This window comes from Perissodus microlepis, chromosome 1 (genome assembly GCF_051167445.1).
Source record: "Perissodus microlepis isolate ML-2025 ecotype Zambia chromosome 1, ASM5116744v1, whole genome shotgun sequence".
NCBI classification, from domain to species: Eukaryota; Metazoa; Chordata; class Actinopteri; order Cichliformes; family Cichlidae; genus Perissodus; species Perissodus microlepis.
The window spans coordinates 14725668-14747329 of record NC_140461.1 but is presented as its reverse complement, the minus strand read 5'-3'; the positions used below and the strand labels follow the sequence as shown (position 1 = coordinate 14747329).

At 40.3% G+C, this 21662-nt stretch overlaps 1 protein-coding gene across 3 annotated transcripts in view; it reads right to left on the bottom strand.

Annotated features, from left to right (window-relative positions):
* Positions 1–21423, bottom strand: part of itsn2b (intersectin 2b) — a 34436-nt gene extending 13013 nt beyond the window's left edge. The window contains exons 1-22 of one of the 3 annotated variants that reach the window (XM_084931238.1): positions 21179–21423; positions 13332–13390; positions 11735–11827; positions 10943–11006; positions 10662–10837; positions 10124–10354; positions 8944–9046; positions 8359–8495; positions 7617–7680; positions 6884–7021; positions 6651–6727; positions 5724–5986; positions 5493–5642; positions 5229–5369; positions 4901–4988; positions 4511–4650; positions 3616–3696; positions 3204–3388; positions 1602–2380; positions 1382–1503; positions 1000–1257; positions 710–906 (exon numbers count right to left, since the gene is read on the bottom strand). In XM_084931238.1, coding sequence (XP_084787364.1) covers positions 710–906; positions 1000–1257; positions 1382–1503; positions 1602–2380; positions 3204–3388; positions 3616–3696; positions 4511–4650; positions 4901–4988; positions 5229–5369; positions 5493–5642; positions 5724–5986; positions 6651–6727; positions 6884–7021; positions 7617–7680; positions 8359–8495; positions 8944–9046; positions 10124–10354; positions 10662–10837; positions 10943–11006; positions 11735–11827; positions 13332–13338 — 3494 coding nt within the window. In that variant the 5' untranslated portion in view covers positions 13339–13390; positions 21179–21423. The remainder of the gene's footprint in view (positions 1–709; positions 907–999; positions 1258–1381; positions 1504–1601; positions 2381–3203; positions 3389–3615; positions 3697–4510; positions 4651–4900; positions 4989–5228; positions 5370–5492; positions 5643–5723; positions 5987–6650; positions 6728–6883; positions 7022–7616; positions 7681–8358; positions 8496–8943; positions 9047–10123; positions 10355–10661; positions 10838–10942; positions 11007–11734; positions 11828–13331; positions 13391–21178) is intronic. The other 2 variants (XM_084931256.1, XM_084931246.1) reach the window with 2 other exon arrangements.
* Positions 21424–21662: the final 239 nt, after the last annotated feature.

Genomic DNA, 21662 nt, shown 5'->3' with positions numbered 1-21662 from the left:
TGATTTTACATAAGTACACAAGGCCAATGTTCCCACCATACAACAGGCTGTCTAAATCAGGCTGGCCAACCCTTAAAAATATATCTCCTTATGTTTACATTTGATTGAACGTGAAAGGTGAAAAACTGTATTTTTCACATGATCACTAAGACTTGAATTCAACCGTGTGTCAGTAGTGAATAATGTTCATTCACACAGGAATTTTCTGCTTATTAGTGGTCTAAAAGAGGTCTAAATTATACAAAGTGTACAACCTTAGATTGTTATGAAGGCTGAAGTTCAGATTAAATCTGCTTCAAAACTAAAAGTTAAAATGTTAAAATGATTAATGTTAAACAAGAAGAGATGTCTTTTCCCCTTTTATACATATATATAGTGATGGTAATAAGAGTGATATAGTAATAAGAGTCATTTTTAAAGAGTAAACCATAATAAACCAAATATTAACATTTTTGCAGCCTGAATTACTCTTTAAGCTGCGTATTTCATTACAGTAAAGTTTCAGGAAGAAAGTGTCTCCTAAAAGGAAAGGGAAAAAAAATCATTCACAATGAGGCTTGTTAGTATGTCAGAAACTAAAATAACAGGAAGCGTTTCCATTTCCAAGGCTATAAAAGACTGTTGAGATTTTGAATCCAAATCCAAGATCCAAGAAGGAAAAAGCTGCTAATGTCTTAGAAAAAGTAAAGATCCACACATAAGTACTTACTTTGAACCCTCATCTTCTCCAATAGGTTTCACATATGTTTTAGGGAACCAGCCCTGTTCGTCGTTCAGTTTTCCCAGCCACCAGTTCTCCTGCTGCTCCAATACCTGAATCACATCGTCCTTATTAAAGTTCAGATGACTATCTGTCTTTGCTGTCCAGGAACAGAGCGCCTGGGCTAACAGGGTACCCACCACCCGCTGATGAAAAGATAACAGCACAGAGAGGTTGAACCTATCCACATAATAATTATACAGTTGTAAGGAGCAGTAAGTGCTGTGTGAAGCCCTCACCTGTTCCTGACTCTCAGAAGTTGCAGGGTTTGGAGAATGTGTTGGTGTGAAGGCAGATTTTGTCCCGGACACTTTGGCAGCCTTAAGAGCATTACTAAGCTGTGACTGCAGCGGTAGTTTAGCAGGAGGAGCAGGAGCAGTTCTATCAGCTGTATTCGATGGGCCTACTCTCTCGACGTAGCTCTCTGGGAACCAGCCCATCGTCCCCTGCTTGCTGCCATACAGCCAACCTTCCTCTCGCTCTGTCGTCTCATCAACCTGAGCAGAGGAGAGAAGGTTTGAGACAGGAAAGTTAAAAGCTGAGGTTCAAAAAACAACAACAACAAAAAAAAAAGACAGAAAAAAAAAAAAAAAAAGAGTGAAGCCCTGATTTTATTCCTACCTCGATGATGTCATCTGCTTCCAGGCTGAGCTCTTCGTTGTTTCGTGCAGTAAATGGGTAGACTGCTTTGAAGGATGTGAGCGATGCTGACTTCCTGTGCTGCTTGGCCCTCGGCTGCCCACCTGTAGCACCAAATCAGACATCACAAAGTGAAGTGATCTATAAAGCAAAGACAACAGAAGCTGATAAAGGTTTCAAAACATGCAACTGTCCCTCACACCTTTCCGCTCCTCCAGCCCTCTCAGCAGAGCTTGAATATCAATCTTCCCTCCTGTTTTTGGTGGTTGCTGCTGCTGCTGCTTCTGCTGACGAGATGCCTCCTCCTTCCGCTTTCTCTCCTCTTCAGCTTTCCTCCTCTGTTCTTCTTCCTCCTTTCTCTTCCTCTCCTCTTCTGCCCTTTTTCTCTCCTCCTCACGCCTCTTCCTCTCCTCCTCACGCCTCTTCCTCTCCTCCTCTTGCTGCTGATGAAGCCTTCTCCTCTCTTCTTCCCGCTTCCTCTTCTCCTCCTCCTCCTGCTTTCGCCTTTCCTCTGCGTCTCGGAAAGCTGCTTCAGCAGCCCTCTGTCTTCTCCTCTCCTCCTCCTCTCTCTCCCTTCGGCGCTCCTCTTCCCTTCGCACCTCTTCTAACCTTTTCCGCTCCTCCTCTAACCTCTTCCTCTCCTCCTCCTCCCTTCTGCGTCGTTCCTCCTCTTGCCTCCTCTCCTCCTCCAGTTTTCTCCTCTCTTCTTCTAGCTTCCTCTTCTCCTCCTCCAGCTTTCGCCTCTCCTCCTCCTGCCTCCGCCTCTCTGCTTGGCGCTGGCGCTCTTCTTCTTCTCTTTTCCTTCTCTCCTCTTCCTCTCGTTTTCTCCGCTCTGCCTCCTCCCTTGATCTGAGCTCTCGTTCTGCCTGCTCCTTGGCAGCCTGGATGAGAGCCTGTCTCTGTCTCTCCTCCTCTTCCCTCTGTTTGGCCTCCATCTCTTCCTGAAGCTTTCTCTGACGCTCCCTTTCCATCCTAATACGCCTGTAAGTGAGAAAAAAAACAAGCTTTAAAAGTCTGAACATTAAAATGAAAAAGTTTTTTGTGATGATGTGAGAAAATATTCAAAACAACCAAGCTATTTCTCACAACCACCAATATATCAGGGTGCACCACACCTTCCACCCCAGCCCAGAAGAATTTGAGACCTAAATCACATCAGAGGACTGGAAATGTGCCCAGTGGAGTTTATAAGGCATACACACCTCAAATTAACGCACTATTAACTGGTCGTTATGAATTATGAACTATTACTAAGTTAAACTGATATAAAGATAACTGAAGAAAATGCAGAAAGATTTAAATGTTTTGAGAAGAGGCCATGTAGGAAAAATATCTCAAAAGTTAATCCAAAGCTATTTCAACTGGTTTGAAGAACAAAATTATGAAAAACTTCTGAGGACAAACAGAAGATGCTGGAGATGGCACGGGAACCTTTTCTAGGCTAAAAGTTTTGGATCTACTAAAGTGTCAATCTCAGCGTAAATTGTTCGATATGGATCCTGCATATTTTGGGGTTTTGTTTTTTGAACTGATGACATTATTTTCAGCTCAGAATTGTGTGAATTATCAGTATATGGAGTTGTTACATTTTTTTCTATTGGTCTCTTTATCTTTTTGATCATGACAAAAAAGGTTATTTTTTTTTAAGTAAACAACATAATCAAACTTGACTGAATAACAAATTATATCCAGTATTCAATAACATCTTAATACGTTTTGTGTTGGTTGGAAAAAGAGCATATGGCATCTGCTGTATAACTGATGACTAATATTTATAACACACAAATGTAAATTCAAAGTGTACCTCTGAGCTTCTTCCTCTTCCTCCCTGCGCCTCCTTTCCTCCTCTTGTCGTTTCCTCTCTTCTTCCTTCCTCCTCATCTCCTCTTCTTGCTCCTTCTTTCGCATGAGCTCACGCTGTTTGTCTTCTTTTATGCTGCGCAGTTTCTCCAGTGCAGCCTGCTGATTTCTTTGGCTCTCTCTCAGTTCCTGGTGTAAACAAAGACAGTTCACATAATTACTAGCTGTCTGAAAGATAAATGGCTGAATTAAAGGATGCGAGACGGACATGGGCACTATAAACAAACAGCATCAAACACCTGACTAAATATTATGCAGGCAGGCATGAGAAAAAGTAGAAAAGAAAGAGATAAATTAGGGGACCAAAACACAAGATACAACAAGGCAAGAACAATAATGAGACCTAAAGCAAAAACCTTTAGTAGGCAGAAGAGGTTACGGAGGCAGGCCAGCAGAGAGAGGAGAGCCTGGAGTATTGACTCCTCAGCACCCACACACTGAAAGGGGGAATGAGATGGGCGAATGGGAAGAGAGGAAAGGATCCAGTGTAGGGAAGAGCAGAAATGTCCAGAAGACGAGGAAAAAGAGGAATCAAAGTTTAAGATGACGTATCAGATGCCAAAGTAGGAAGTATGGCAGGGAAGGAGAAAGACAAAAAAGGCCTCAAGGGCCAGGAAGCAATATTAGTGATCAGCTGTAAAGGACACAGTCTAATATGCAATTTGTTAAATCACTGCTTTTAAATTTATATTAGGAAAACGGTCTCCTTAAAAAAATTAAAATAAATATGTTTCAAGGAAGTCGATCCAAACTAGCAGCCCCTTTTTATCAAAGCTTTACAGTTCTACGATTTTGCACTGCTGAGAATAAGTGCAAAAAAATAATATAAACCACAGAGCTTGAGATTCTGGTCCTTAACTGATCAAGGATGGAAACCATCCTACACATTCCAGAAGAACTGCAAGAAGACATTAACTATTGTTCCCGGAAGACATTAACTATTGTTCCCGGACACGGCTGCCATGAACCTCAACCACTGCAAAAACAAGCATTCAACATTTTCTCATGAGAGTTTTTCTAAGGCTGTTTTCACACCTGCAGTGTTTAGTCCGTTTAAATCCAACATAACTCGGTACCACACACATGCAAAGAACACAAACTGTACCTACTAGCTGTAAAATAAACTAAGGGCTTGCTTAGTTTATTAGCCACAGGACGAGAACACAGCACCTTCTACCTGTATTTACTTTGTTGCTCCTGCCCCACACGCATCTGGCCAATAAGCAGACTGAAGTAGTGACAGATTCCTACCTGCATGTCTTTGTTATACTGGTCCATTTCTGCTAGTTTGGCAGCAGTCTCTTTCTCCAGAACTTCCAGCTGTTCTCGCAGTTTCATACACGTCCCTTTTTTCTCCGTCATGCTCACTTTTAGGGTGGACATTGTCGATGCTACAAGCAGATAAAATACAGTCACTGCGGTAACTGGTGGTACATCTATCAGACAACAATCCATAAATTGTTTGCATTTACTTCTTCTGGTTGCATGTATTAAGTAACTATAATTACAACAAGTATAATGAAAACCGTGATAATTAAAATGAGTCAATTTGCCATATAAGAGGTATTCTTTTCATTTTATTTTCCATTTTTCTATGATTGATGGTCCAAAGCTTGGCATGTTAATTTTTCCACTACTAACCAGGCAGGTTATTCAGAGACATATTTTTCAGCTTTTCAGTCAGTCTTTTCTGCTCCGGAGTCAAGTGGGACAACTTTCTCTGGAACTCCTAACAGATAAAAAACAAAAAGAAAAGACAAAAAATGCATCACTGGAGGGGGGCGGAGTTTCAAAAAAGATTAACAGACACACCCCCTCTCAATAAAGCAATACTCATATACACAGGTAAACTACTAAACAACTATGCTTGCTACTTTCAGCACTAAATGTCATAATATTATAATATTATAGAAATACACAAGGAACTGAATGAAACTCAGAAAAAAAATGGGGAAGAAAAAGCACAGACCTCAATTTGTTTCTGCAGATTGTTAATATCCTGCTGGCGTGCCTCCTTCCTTTGATTGTTAAGATCAAGCTCAGTCTTCTGAAGTTTTTTCTTGTTCTGAAAGTCACGCAGGCGGTCAGAGATCTGACGGTGCTTGTCACCCTAAAAGAGGTAGAGACAGAAGAACAGAGATGAGATAAACCCTCAGCTTAAAAAACCTCCACAACATGTAGACAGAAAGTATTTTTGCTCTATGTTGGACTGAGATGTCTCCTCAGCACTCACCACTGCCTCCAACTCCAACTCCAGGCTCCTCTTCTTAGCTTTCAGTTTGGTGATTTCATCCTGCTCTTGTTCCTTCTTTAACTGGAGCTCTCCTTTCCTCCTCCTCTCCCACTCCTCTTTTCTCTGACGCTCGAGCTCCCGCTGTGCAGCCTAGAATAAACGGACACACAGAAGTAAGTACACCACGCATCACTGCGAACAAACCAACTCATTCAGAGACGTTCACCTCACCTCTTTTCTCTCTATCTCCCTCTGCCGTTCTTCCTCTTTCTGTCTCTCCAGCTCTCTTTGGAGCTCGAGCCTCCTCTCCTCCTCTTTCCTCCTTCTCTCCTCAGCCTCCCGAGCCTCCTTCTCTCTCTTCTCTCGCTCTTCTTTCTCTTTCTGAGCACGCCGCTCCTGCTCCCTCCTCTCAGCCTCCAGTAGGGCCTGTCGTCTTTTCTCCAACTCCGCATTCCCTCGTTCCAAGTTTGCTTTGAATTTATCTTCAAATGATACTGAAAATAAAGTAGGAAGACATGACTGATCACCGTACTTTTCATGTAACATTAAGAAAAGAATTGTGAACATGTATGTGACTAAATACTGATTATTTATTTGAGATCATGTCTTAAAAAAAATTGTGAATGATTTTTATAAGATTTGGAGGATTAGCATTTAACAATGTCCAAACATTCCAGCTGCTACTTGTAGCCTAAGTCACCAATACGTGCACCACATTCCAGATGCTGTTCTTTAAAGACTCAGACTTATTACTAGAGTTTGACCGACTGTTTCCATTTTACTATGCGCAGCTTCTCTCATATTTATGATAAGATTATTTTAATCTGTGCATCATTTTCTTTTGTAGTTTTGGTAGTCAATCTATGCACTACATGGGAAACACACAGATGAGCTGCAAGTTTTGTAAGTCATCTTATTTGAAGTCCATAGTAGTGAACCAAGGAAACAGAGGGAGAAAAAAGAGGGTTAAAGCTGAGGTGTGAAATGCAGTTACAAGAAGAGGGGAAACTCAAACTACACCCATTATATTAGTATTTCTCAGTGTGTGCAAAAAAATAAAATAAATATTTATGATCCATAGCTGCTGGCTGCACATGAACCCTCAGTTTAAAAAAAGCTGCTGCCTGTGTGAGTTGGTTGTGTTTTGGTAGTACTGACTGTTCATTTTTGGTTTCTGTGGAGGTTCAATTTCCAAGTTATCAATCAGGGAAGAGCTGAGGCCATTCGTGGCACTCCTGCAATACAGATTTCAATCAGTTTCTTTGAAAATACAGCATGCAACATCACTCACATAATAACAAGGTTTTGTGCAAAAAAACCTTGCGTCAAGCATTTATATATAGAGAATGTTGGAGAGGTTTTGGTCAAGCAGAACATGTGTGTCCACATACCTCTGTGAGGGTGGTACCAGCTCAGTTGGCAGTGTTAATGGCAGTGGTTGACCGCTCTTTGCCAAATCCACGAGGTGCATTGCCAGAATAAACTCCTCCGCTTGTAGCTTGCCATCTTTATCCACATCTGCTAAATTCCTGCAGGAAATTTGCAAGTTGGACTTTTATAAAACATAATGTACACTTATCATACTTTAATGCAGCAGAATAATATTCATGGGAAATAAATATTGTTACTCAGGAATATTTGGACCTCATATTTACAATTACAACATCAATATTACAGCTATTGGACTTGCTGCTTAAAAATGCTTCTAAGCTGCTCTGACATAACCAGACTAGGTGTTGAAGCACAAGATGCATGATCATATAAAACTAACTCAACCAAATTCAGTAAAAACAATTAACAGTTATAGCATTAAGTAGCTAACTGTAGAAAACATGTCCATTTGATTTGATAAATCAGTTGCGTAAAAAATATTGTAGAACAAAAGAAAAACAAACAAAGAAAAAAAACCCAGCAAATCTATTGTCAGAAGTTTTAACCCATTTTAACAAGTAATAGATACTGGGAACAGCATTCTTAAAACAAAAAACAATTACTTCCTTAATAATGAAAGCGGTATTGTGATAATGCTACAACTGAATGACCTTTCGTACTTCTGGCTGCCAAACCTGACTGTAGTAATCAAAAGACATGTTCAGACACACCAAAATATACACATAATCCTACCAGATGGAGGCCAGTTGTATTTTTGTCAGCATCGTACTTTCCATCACACCCTTCACCTGCAGACCTGGTAAGAAGAGGAACAAATGTCAGAGCTGTGGAGCACAGAGGTGTGGGGGTGTGGAAGAAGAAAGAAGTGGTGTGTGTGAAATAGTATAGTGTCTGATGATATATGAATTAATCTACATATAAGGTGTGGTGACGACACGAAGCAGTTGCAACACCATAACCAATTTTTCCTAGAGTGACACTGTACAAAGTTTCAAAATTCTAAAAAGCAGATGATGGTAAACAGTCTGTGACAGCATGAAAACACTCAGCTTTTTACAAAGGTCTACAAGGACACAAAACGTGAAGGAATAAAAGAAGCCAGTGTGTAATTTTGTTACCATACAGACTGCGTAATAACAGTCAAGTTGCATTACGAAGAAAATTGGAAAAAAAATCCGACCTTCATTGTCATTTCAATAAATCTTTGTTTTTTCATAAGAACAGGTTTTACAAGGTTTGCAGAACAAAAGGACAAACAAATACTTGACTGTGTGCATGTGTGTGTTGAGAAACACTGTGACTGAACACACCCGTTACTATAGCCTCCACTACTTAAAGCTAACTAAAGGTTGATACAGAGGAAAAAAAGAGGGAGGAAAATGAAGTCATCAGTAACTGTCTCCACACCTAAATTCCATAAATAGTTTGGTTTTATATAACCTATACAGTGAGCATACAAATAAATGCATTATACCAGTGAGGTATCCAATCATCTGTTTATCCAAGCTGTTGAACTGCTGTCTGTATTTAAGTCTGGAAGCATGTGGCACAGCCCAGTCACTGGGAACAGCATTCATGGGGGACATCACAGACGGGGTTGAAGAACCGGAGCTGAAAAACAATACACCAAATGTTTACGTTTGTACGCATAATAGCCCTTTCCCATTAATACCTATTCATCTTGACTCGACTCGATTTCTGAAATTTTATTTTTCTGACATATAGCAATGCGGCCAGAAGTCCTGTAATGTCATTTGTATGAATCACGGAGCAGATTTTTGTGAGTAGTCGCTTTTGACACCATTGAATCGGCAGTCAGTGGCAGGCAGTCTGTTGTCTGTAGCTGTTGTTGTCACATTTTTGGGTTGACTCAGATCACTTGGGACCCTGGTTGAGTAGTTACTAAAAAAGTACCTAGAACCGAGTTCTAACACTTAATGGAAACCCTACAGACCCAGTCAAGATGAGCAGGTACTAGTTGAAAAGGGCTAAAAGAAACTGACAAAGTAAACAAGTCAGAGGTTGCCCAGACATGCTTACGTATATGTGCAGGTCTTACCTGCCAGATCCCAGGTCTAGCAGTGTTGGGGCCATGTTTATACCAGCAGGAGAAGAGGCGCGTCCAAGCGGAGAGGCGTAAGAGGTCGCAGATAGAGGTAGGCCTGAAGCAGAGACACACACACGCGTTAATCATATTTCAACAATAGGGCACAAAATGTTATTCACACACTTAACCACAATTACAAAATGTGATGTTCTTTTTTCACTTGGTGGAAAAGTTGAGGGTTCTGTCTTTACAGTTTTCTTAAATGGCAGAGGCCTTATATTAATGTACTGTGATCACTGTTGTAACCTTGTCAAGGACAGGGAGGCCATTTGTATGGAGATGAGACAGAAACCTGACTCTGCAAAACAGGACAGGAGCCATTCCATTTTCCTGGTTTTCCCTTAAAATACCCAGAACTGCTTCATCGTCAGCAAATATACAGTATTTAATATGAGAGAACAGCCAGCATTTCTCCTCAGCAGTTTTCATGCTACAACAAACAGCTGATAAGCATCAAGAAAGCAATAACCAAAAAGACAAACAAGAGCTGTCTAACAGATCACACCTAAGTCAAAGGTGAACATTCCCTCCATAACATGCATTATTCGAGACCCCCAACCAAAAGGATATCTAGTTTCTGATTAGTTTGAGGTATTTTCTTAAGAGCATCGACGTGTTGCAAAATTTGTGGATCTAGATCTAGTTTTAAGTGGACTCCAAAACTTAAGCACTACCAAGCTGCTGCGGCCAAACTCCAATCCTGGTGAAGCTTGCATACAAATCCTGCGCACTATTAGCTAATGCAAGTTTATCATGTTCAAAAGCTGGCAGAATATTTAATACACTCTTTTCCAAATGTACTAATCTTTAAAAAAACAAAAAAAACAAAACCAAAGTTGTTCAAGTTGTTGGACAAAAACTTCTCTTAAAACAGAAAAACTGAAAATCTTCAGAACAAAGTTCTCCTTTAGGGTGCTTCATGGACTTGCTTCTTTAGTTAGTTTTCAGCCGTGACAACCTGATCAACTAGCATTGATCAGATAACACAAAGCGCTATGATAACCTGGAATATTTAAAGTGTAGCACATTTAATAATATCCTAATAGATTTCCTGTTAGAAGTCTCTCAGATACAAGATCAAAAAGACAAAAATGACAGCTAACTGATTAATGGAAAAGAGAATTACACATACCAGTATTCAAACCTCCAGAAGAAATTGGCTGGAGGAGACCCATGGTGCCATTTGGTACTGTGGTATTTCCCATAGTTGGAACCAGGGGCGTGGGGGCAGTGGACATCATTAGTGGGTTCATTCCTGATGATGAAGGAACCATTGGGCTGAGGCCCGTCATTGGTGTCATAGGTGACACGGCCATAGGAGTCAACATGGCAAGGTTTGTTCCATGCACCATAGAGCCAATTCCTATGACACAATTAGATACACCATTTTTGATCACAGTGACTAAATGCATGCATGGAAACAATCAGTCAGACACAGTTTAGATTAGTCTAAGTGCTCCAAAATCTTTGAATGGAGGATCTTCATAAAAAAATTTTAAAAAAATCCTATTTTCGCTTCTATCTAGGAGCCATAGCAGCTCGTTCTTTCCCGTTTTTGTGGGCCATGTCCATTAAAAGAAAAGTCCACATATTTGCAAATAGTAAAATGTTAATTTTCTAACAAACTCACATTCACTGCTACAGTGTACGATGTAATAATAATATCGTACCATAGGCAGGGTTGGTGGGGTTATTCATGGTGGGAGCACGCACTGGAGGCTGCTTCATGATGATTGGAAGTGATGAGGGAAGTGGTGTACCCGTAAGTTTTAGCTTTATAAGCTTCATAGCAACAGAAAACTCCAGCCGGTCCATCTTTCCATCTTTATTCATATCGGCCAGGCTCCTGGGAGACAGAACACAAAACATAAGCAAGGAAACGGTGATGGGTTCTCAGGAAGATCCTCTCAAGCACAGCATCTTATCCACTGTGAGTCTGTGTTTCTCTCACCATATATCAGCCAACACTGATGCAGGCAGCCCTGACTGAAGGAAAAGCTTCTTTGCCTGGTCTCCTATAAAAAGACAGAGTGGGAAGAAAACAAAAAAGTGTCAGTTTACAAGTATGAGGTTGTACATCACTATCTGGACTTTAATACATATGTTATATTAGTTATATTTACATGTGCCTCGTTGCTTGAGCATCTGTATTTGCACGTGTCTGTTTATTACTGTAAATCACAGGTGGGTAACATTTTCTCCAGCAGGCCACCCTCGTTTAGACACTCACTAAAATTCCATCCAAATATTTCATCAACATTTATATGCATCTTGCCAGTTGTTTAATGTTTAGCACTGCATAGGTAACTGAAGACACAAATTAAAAAATACAGAGGCACTGCAGTCACGTAGCTCCAGATTCCTTAAGATAACGATGCCTCTAAACCTGGTTTTTTCCTTTTAGGATGTTGCAGGGCAGACTAAGATGGTCCAGAGGCCGGTTCTGGTCCTCGGGCCACATGTTTTCATTAATAAAGCACTTTTCAACTTTATTGGTGCTACAAAGCACTTTACAATGTTTTCTACTTCCATACACAGGCACTGGCATGCCATCTGAAGGAACCTAGTATTCAATGTCTTGCACCAGGACACTTCAGCATGGGGAGCGGCTGGGGATTAGGGATACCAACTGAGTCACAGCCATTTGCAATTTCCAGTTTCATCATGATAAAATAGCACTCTGAAAACCGGCATCCAGTCACTGTGTGAATCATGGACAAACAGCATGTTTAAATGTCTGTACCTGTGACGTAGCCCATCGTTGGGGAGAGGGAGTCAAACATCTGATCATGTTTGTCCCTCTCCTCTGGGGAGATTGCCCACACACTTGGACCACCTGAGGGGGGGAAAGGAAATGTAAAGTTTCAGTCATAGCCAGTGAGATTAAATAATACCAGGCAAATAGACCCCAAGAAGTAGCAGGTTTGATTTTTCTAATTAATGTCAGCTAATTTATCAGATATTCAGTTCACTTCACAAGATTACACAGGCGTAAAAAAAGGAAACAGGAAGACAGGTGCACACACACAGACCAACTGACACAGATAAAGAGTACCCTGACGCCAGCCTCAGCAGCAGTCAGACACTGGGAATCCACCAGTATTGACAAAGTGATAATGAAGCTCAATTTTCACTTTGTTAAGTGCAAAACAAGACACTTTTACTGCTCTTCACCAAGGCTGTTAACTCCACGATATATCAACAACACCAACATATTAGGGCTGTTCGATATAATGATATATATCAGATGACGATATAAAAACGTCTATCGTTTCATTTTACGCTATTGTTTGTTTCGTGGTGTCGCAAAATAAACTGTTTAGGCAATATTTTTTCATCGTTTTCATGGTCACTGTAGTGGCTATATTAATTTCTTAAAGTTCTCTCTTTCTCTTATATTTAATATAACCACACTACTGACAGACAAGCGCCTGTTTTTATGCATTGTGGTTAGCAACAACGACGGTAACACCATCGCGTGTCCGCTTGTTTATGTTCCACATAAACCTTTCACAATAAAGCTCAAGAGCCTGTTCAGACTTTTCAAAATAAACTGAATCACGTGAAGAGCAGATTATTTACGGATGAGAAGTAAAAAAGAGCCGCCAGGTGCTAAAAAAATAAACCTTAGACTCAAACGTTAGAACAGGCTTTTCCCCGCAGCCATGTAATAAATACTCACAAAGAAAACGGCGGCCGTTACAACTTACGTCTAAAAATGTATAGTTTCATGCATCTGTTAAAACGCTCGACTCCAGCTACATGACGCGCAGCAGGAAACACTTCCCGCAAGTCGAGCTGCCCGAGATTCACAGAATTTACAGAAAATGTTACATTTTGTGATTTATATCGTTATCGGGATGATAGAATTCTTATATCGGGATATGAGATTCTGGTCATATCGCACAGCCCTACAACATATATAAACTGCACCAACACCAAAAACATACTAATCTGGGTACTTTAGTCCTGTCACTGAAGCTATCAGTATACCTGGTGGGTTTTAAAAAAAAAGAAAGAAAGAAAGAAAGAAAGAAAGAAAGAAAGAAAGAAAGAAAGAAAGAAAGAAAGAAAGAAAGAAAGAAAGAAAGAAAGAAAAGAAAAGAAAAGATATGGACCAGACTTCAAAATTAGCACAACTGTGTCAAACTATAAAGAAGCTGGTCAAGAATATGTACACAAACATAGGCCAAACACAACCCACCAATTATCACTAAAACTAGCCTTATGTTGGCCTCAGCAGCTCTGCAGAGCCACATTCACACACCCCTCTTTCTTTCTTTCATTCTCCACACAGATTTAACACTGTCCTTTATACACACAAAACGCAGTGGTCTTACCATTCATTTTCGCAGGTGGAGAACTCCCAGTGACGTCCTCAGCTACTGTTCACAGCCATCTGCAAAACACACATAATCACAGTCCAGTAATCAGTCAATACTGCAGCTAAGAGAGGATAGTACTGTCATAGAGAGCAGGGAGATAAAAAGGCAGAGAGAGGTACAGAGACAGACCAGGCAGAGAGAGAGAGAGAGAGAGAGAGATTCTGGTCGGTCAGCAGAGTCAAACAGGGCTTCTCCTGTTCACTTTGGCCGCATCCCAAATCTTTTCAACCACATGGACTTTTTTCTGTACTATCAACACTGACGTCGTAGTGGCCAGAGTGCAATCCATGCTACTACAAAAGCTAAACCGACACGCACTTATTTACATTTACTGTGTCCAGGAATACAAACCCCTGTTCAGTTGTTTGATCAGCTAATGTAGACTGAACAAAGGATCTACAGCCCTTTGGTGTTAAACAGACACCACTTCTTCAAAAAACTGCCCACGTTTGATGTACCGATGTTATACTTTGTTCATGTTTATTCCCCAGTGTGATGCAAACACCATCAAGTTATTATTATAGACACAAAGTTTTTGTTCAACTGCAGTCCATGATAGGACTACTTAATTATAGCAAATGTTACAATTACAACCATTTACATTTTTTTCCTAAGAGCAATAGAAGAAAGGTTTTTGTAGACTCTTGAAAAATCTGTAAGTTTCACAATACAAGAATCAATCCTGTTAGGATATTTCCAGCTCTCTATTTTCTAAAGCTTATGTGGGTCCAGGTCATGAAGGCAACAGTCTAATCAAAGGATAGCATTAGTTGAAATACGACAGTGAAAGACACCTTAGCACAGGGGTGGGTAATTAATTTTTAAAGTTAATATCCACCAGGAACGAGTTTATCCTCTACAATGGTGCGAGCTTCTTGTGTGACCCCTGGGGAAAATTACCCAGTCCTGCCTTCGAGCTTTACCTAGACAACCACAAAACAAACTCCACTGGTTACCAATATTCAGCAACAAACCAACGCTCAACAAGCACACTGTTTCATGTGTGAACGCCCTTTAAGACTAAGCCCAGATGTTGTTTTGCTGCTTATACACTTTCAGTCTTTGTCCACAATTTGTAGCTATAGATAAGATTACGATATGTCCATCTAGAGTAAAGTCAACATTCAACTGTTGAAAATGAGTAAAGACAAGCTACTACACTAAAGCGACAAACCAATACTCTTAATGACTTTAAACCTGCCTTCCTGTTAGCAGTGACTATGACTCTTTCTCTATCTCATCAGGCTTTGAAACCGCTCTTGTTGAGTCATGCACTTGCAAACAAAGTGTGGGAATTGGCCTATTGTTGCATAAACCTGTTTTATGTAGTAGGAAGCTCAGCTTCTTCTTGAAGGTTGGGGTTTATAAGTTTCAAGTAATTGCATGTGATTGTGTGATCAGGCAGGTCTGTCCCAGTACTTTGGTCCAGACTAAAATATTATTATATAGGGACAGTGCACAGGGTTTGATTGTAATGTAAATAACAGGGTAAATGTAGCAGACTATGTCTCATGTATCACATATGAGCTCCTTGTTGACAGAAGCCGGTAAGTAGCTTTATGCTGGGTTGGAGAAATAGTTATAGGTCTTATCTGTGGCTGCTGTAGCACTCTTCCTGTTAAATGATCATTACAACATGCACAACAGAACAGAATTGTTTAGATCTGAGACAGTTGTGAATGACATGTGAACTTATTTATAGAACCATTAATAACAGTAGTAATGCAACACTGAATACAGATGTAATCTTTAACTGTCCGACTGGTACGTCAACTATTTTTCTTCACATTTTCTCTTTTCCTTTCATATTCGCATCTTTAGAATGACAGCTTTCCCTGTTATCATCACACTGCCATCGGCCATGATGAAGGTGGAGGAGGAAAAGCAGGAGAGAAATTCTAATCATTCCGCTCAGCACTTCCTGCCTAACCTACGAACAGAAGCATTTCCTTAACCAACATCAGTTGACAGGAAGTGATCACAGATCTTGGCGAGAGAGAGGCAGCTTTTAATGTCCTAAAAAATAAGCGTGAGAGCTGTGGTTGAAACTGACACAGTATTCCAGATTAAAGAGTCATTTATAGCTGATTACTGACATATCTGGTGACAAGAAGCCTGTGCATGAGAATATGAATGAGGGAGAGAAAAAAAACAGAAAGAAAGTGCCTGGCTGACGCTCTTACAAGGGCAGAGAATAACAAGAGAGGGCTAATCTACTGCCTGCCATCTGTCACTCTCCCTCTCTCCTTCCTTTCCCGAGTCAGACCATACTCTTATTTGATATCTCTGATCATCCATTCTTTCCTCTGCTTCTCCCATCTATTTTCCTAGCTGTTTAGATGGAGAGCATCAAATACAATCATAAATAAATGAATTTAGAGCATATCATTGTACTCTCTATATTGCCATCAGCAGTGACAATGGACAGTTTGGTTGTTCCTTTCAAGAAATGTACTTACTTATGGAGGTATTTGAAAGCCACTGACACTGAAGTCATGGAATCTAATGTCTGGTAATCCAACACTACAGGAATCTGAATGAATAAGTGAAAGAAAGCAGCAGACTGTTGGCTTTAAGGTTTACTGTTTCCAGAGTAAGCAAGCAGTCTAACTTTCCTCACAGGGCGGCTGCCTGACCAACTGACCGACTGAACGTCGGACTTGGCTAGCAAAAAGGAGTGACCTCAGTGGCAGAGTCAGCTTTGCAAACTTCATGCAAATACCTTCTGGAGTCGCCCTCCACATAAACACACACTGCCTCAGTAGAAGCCTTGTGCTGCTAAATGAATACCTCTGATCCACCATTTGCATAGACTCCCCGAAGGTAAAATCAGAGTGAAGATCAACAACCAGAGCTCCACCTAACTTAAAAACTAACCTCATTTATACTTAATCAGTGATAAAGAACCTTTTAAAAACATCTAAAAACAAGTAGGAAAAGGAAAAGCAAAACAGATTCTAAGCTAGATGCACTGTTTTGACACAACTGAATCGCTCTATCAAGGAGACAGCTGCCTTGTAGATGGAATGTGCCATTACTGCAAGCAGGCGAAATAACTCACCTAGAAGCCATGTGCTGATAGTTATCCAATACGAAAAGCAGAAAAATGCACCTCTAACTACATTTAGGAGACAGGCAGGCAGATACAATTTGTGAAAGGTGGTGAGCTTAGATAGTACTGGACAAACAAGAGAAACTCGCAAAGCTGAAAAAAAGTCTTGTGAAACTAAAAGAAAAGAAGATCCGATGGAAACCGTGACAAGTTAAGTGAGCTATATATTATTCTACTTATGTTTGTTGAATTTAACTCAGAGAGCGTAAAGAGGATGGACATAGCTTCCTTGTTACAAAAATAAGAAGCCCCTAAAAAAATGTGGATTTTACCTAGTGGCCACCAGATGGCGATAGCTGTAGTTGCAAAAAACTTCTAATCCTATAAAAGTCTATTAGGAAAACGACTACCTTTATTTACATTCATCTCAAGGCTTCAAAACAAAACTTCAAAAGGTGACATCCTGGTAGGTCTTTTATGCTGTCTATGGTTTGAAATATGAACTTTTAAATAAAGCCACAGTTCCCAACAGCATTTGCAGGAGACACCAGGCAGAGACTGGGCGCTCAGGATCTGTGGTTTTCAACAAGACAACAACCTTAAGGATCCTGCCAAGAAAACACAGGGTGGCTCCCCTGACAGTCTTGAACTGACCCTGCCACAATCTGGGCACAAACCCAACAGAGCTCTCAGATAGACCGTGAATTTACTGTGGACCAACACTCCTTATGAGTTGTGTTGAGTTTGAAAAACGATAGAAAACGTAGAAACGTCCAAAAGAAAGGTGTGTCAAACGTGTGATAATTCCCACAAAGGACTGAGGCTGTTACTGCTGCTAAAGACATTTTAATCAACATATAAATGAAAAAGAAAATTTGATATTTTCATTGATTTACCAAAGTTTACAATAAGTGTGGCGTAATGTACATAGTTCTGTAAAAAAACTGAAATAAAAACTTGAATGTCTAAAAACCTCTGAATGCACTACAGTAGTAGTGAACAGAAGCTCTCTGTAATGACAATAGAGCAGCAACCGCAATGCATGTCTTCAAATCTGAATAACAGCAAGAATCCAAACTACTGATGTTCCTATGCCCAACACTTTGACTTCCTCCTAATTCTAGCTCTATTTGTGTGTGATGCTGTTTTTGAGTTACAGTGTGTGCATGAACAATATTTTTTAAAAACCTTGTGTAGTTCTGGATTTAAAAATAAAACAACCCAAAAAAGAACAGCTGTTATACAGCTTGTCTGTACAACTAGAAATCTGAGAAGTGGAAAATATGATAACCCCTGGGTAGCAAAACACATAAGTCTGCTTTATGTGTCCACTCATCTTGGTGTGAACACACATGCAATAGCCATTGCTTTTGTCATAGTTCGGTACATAAATAGACATGTGACTCACAGTGTCCCAACCTGCAGTTCATGAAACAGCTCTTTCACAATGGTGGAGAGGTGGTGAAACACAGTAGTATACTTGCTAACAGCCAGCAAAACAGTAACACTGATGTCCATTACACCACATAAGCACTGTATACTGAAAGAAATAATCAAAATGAACAGTGGGACATTAGATCTTATTTTTCTTCGACCATAACAGTCTAAATTCCATTGCGGAAAGAGCTTTTCTTTACAAACTACAATCAAGAGTTTTTGTGTTTATATGCATATCAATTTGCTCTTTGGAGTTCTGCTGTGGACCTGCTTGTCTATCAGTTAGCATACACAACAGTGAAACCTGTTGGATAAATGGCATGACTGTTTCTGACCTTAGCTTCTTCAGTAGACACTTTGAACCATATGTGCCTTTCTTTCTGTCTGTTTATACCGTTTGCTTTGTGCTACTGTGTACCTCACTGCCATTCCACCCTTGCTTAGAGTGAATCAAGAAATAACAAACATGATGTAACACTGTCAGGGATAGGGACAAGACTGAGAACAGAAACATATTCTCCTTGCTCAAGTTCCTCATTCGTGACCATCTTTTGAGCAACCCCCCCCCCCCAACTTTCTCACCAACTCTCATAACTTTGCATGTAAAACTGCACCCTACCAGTCCTGTCATCATCACTGCTCTTTTCAGAGACAAACACTGCATGAATGCCGTTCTAAGGAATGATTGATTTTCTGCCGCCTCTCTCGCTGACCTCACACCAATGACATCAACTCCATCCACAGTTCTGTTTCTGCCCGATGACACCCTTTCTTCCCCTCTGTGTCTGCCTTTGTGTACAGTAAAATTACCCAAGCTTTCTCTTCAGCTGTTTTTAATGTGTATTTTCAATTCCTTCCCACAATACAGAGACAACTAACGGGTAGTTTTATTAAAGTGATATTTCAGCATCCACCCGCTCTGCAGTAAACACCCATCTACCACGCTCAGGGCTGCAAAGCAAACCTGCAGCGTTTCAGATTGGGTTTGATTAACTATGTTTGTAATGCCAGATTTTGTTTTCTTAAGAGGCATGGCACTCCTCTCCCTCTTTTAGCCTGGGTTTGACTCACCTTGATTTGTCCATCTATCTGAATATGACAGGGCTGGAGAACGTACACTTCTAAATTTGTTGTTTGGCTTGTGCATGTGGCTCAGTGGGAACATGGCAATGCTTCACCACTGCCAAATTAAAAAAAGACTGCGAGTCTGGTTTGACTGACAAGTTAATATCGAACCAATATTTATATAATAAATGGAAGTTGGATGAGGAAAACGGTAGGCTGCTGCTTAGTGTCCAGTATTAAAATGACAAGCATCAAGTTAGGATTGGACAAAAAGAGCTGCAGCTTGGTAAGACTCCTCCCTGTACTAACTCAGCATGTTAAATACTTTAATATTTTGATGATTTCAGGGTTTTAATAGCTTACAACAGAACTCTGGTAGGTGATGATGTCCGCAAACATGATGTGCCCACATATATTAAAGGACACAAGTCTTTGTTACCTTATTAGAGAGACATTTGTGCATTTTCCTGTCAATTTAGGGGAACAAAATGACTACCCAGTGCTGGTAGGATAAACGCTACTGGAATATTGCTTTTCTCAAAAGAAAAGAACAGCAGATACACTCAGCATGCACTTCATTCCAGACCTTTCAAACATTTTCTCTAAATCTCTGTCACTTATTTGTTTTCCAAGCAACTCTCTAATAAGGTTGGCCTTCGGGTAAAAGACTCTTAAAAAAAAAAAGCTAAAAGAACTATCTCTCAACTTATCAGTGTTATGCAATAACAAAATATTTGCACTGAAATAGACAGCACCGGAGCAACTGATGATAATTTTTTGTGGTGATGTGGTTTTTAAACAACATCCTGCTAAGTTAGAAAGATAAATGCTGCAATATGTTATCCTGCATTTTCCCCCAAGTTTTTTAACTAAACTTTTTTCCAATCATCACTCACAGTAGTTCATATTATTTGTAGATTTTATCATGTTTCCAGATTAATTTTTATTTCAGTTCAGTTACTTTCCACATTGTGTTCCCTTATTTCAGTTAAGTTTTTATTACCTTCACTTTAGTTATAGTTGATCATATGCACGAATACCTCCTGGTTTAAGTTTTGTTGACCAACTTTGACCAGACTTATAAAAACTAAAAGAATTTTCCCTCATTATATTTTAAATTTTAATAATTATTATTATTAGTGAGTGGCATAGTGGTGCAGTGATTAGCACTTCCCAGCAAGGAGGAATGGGATTACCCTCCAGGCTTGGGACCCTTCTGCGTGGGTTTTCTCTCACAGCCCAAGGACTTGTATGTTAGGTTAATTGTTGATTGTAAGCTGGCTGTAGGTGTTAATGTTAGCCCTGTGGTAGACTGGCGACCTGTCCAGGGTGCACCCCACCTCTGATCTTATTACAGCTGGGACATGCTCCAGAACCCCCACGATCCTGAATTGGATAAGCAGTTCAGAAAATGCATAGATGTGTGGATAATAGTTAGTTTTCTACAATCCCAATACTATTTCAGTTAGCTCCCCCCCCAAGCTCACTGTTCATGGTCTTAATTAATTGTAAAAACGGAGATTATTTCGCAGGGAAGAACGATTGTGTGCAGCAGCACCAATCTACAGTAGCCTATAATAAATATGGTGAAGTAACCCTGTCAGCTATTGAGTTGGAATTAACACAAGAAATATATTTTGAATTCTTTCATTAAATATATTTGTGTGGGCTGCGGCTTTCACTAATTAGGTCACTGCACAACTGAGACCGAGCAGGCCAATAATTCACACAAACATTTCCACTTGGGGACGGTAACGTCATTTTCAACCTTCATCTTTGTGTATGTGTCTCTAGATAAACCAAAAGAGTCGCATTCCCTGATCACTTGTCACCAGTCACTGAGACCTGCCTGCAACCTGCTCAACTAGTTTGATCTAAAAGGAATTTAGGAGACTTTCCTGCAAATCTGCTCTCACAAACCTCCCAGATACACTTTCGCCATAAAATAAGCGCCAACAAACACTCCTCATCTGATTGTCCACAAACAAAACATTTAATGAAAACACACAACTTAGCAAGCTAACCCAACTCTGACGGTCCCAGGTTGTTTGGCATCCACGGTGAAGCATCACCTCTTTAAAGAACACTTTTTCCTTTCATATTTTCAAATTAAACAAGGTACACAAGGAAACACGAACACGGAAAAGTCATTAAAAATATCGAAAAGTCAACAGGGAGTCTATAAAGGGATTATTATGAGAACATCAAACTTACGGTCATGCTTAGATAAGCAGTTTCGCTTGCCTACCTCTCTCACCGCTACGATTCAAAAACATCAACTTCTAAGCTTTCGAGAGGCCGCAAATGACGAGCCACCACTTCTGGACGGTTTCCCACACACGCTCTCAAAGTTTAGTATCCGCGGAGAGCTGCCGTTTTCAGGAGATATGTTAAGTTTGCCAACGTTTCTGCTCAGAGAACCTGTTGCTGACAGCTCGGTGTGTCACACCAACAACATGGCTGACGACGAGTGATTGGAGCCTGCGGGGCGCTGCTAACGTCCGGCGAGTGGGAGGAGAGAGAAAGGGAGGAATAAAAGTGGAACAGATGGAGAAGGAGAACAATCGATGGGATGGGAGGCGATAAGAGACAAGTGAGGGTAATATTATACAATATGGAGCCAGACTTGGAGAATAATGGAGAAGAGATTAAAATCCTTGTATGACTTGGGGATTATTCATTACAAATTATGAGATAAGGATATTCTGAGAGTATACAGTCATATATTTTGA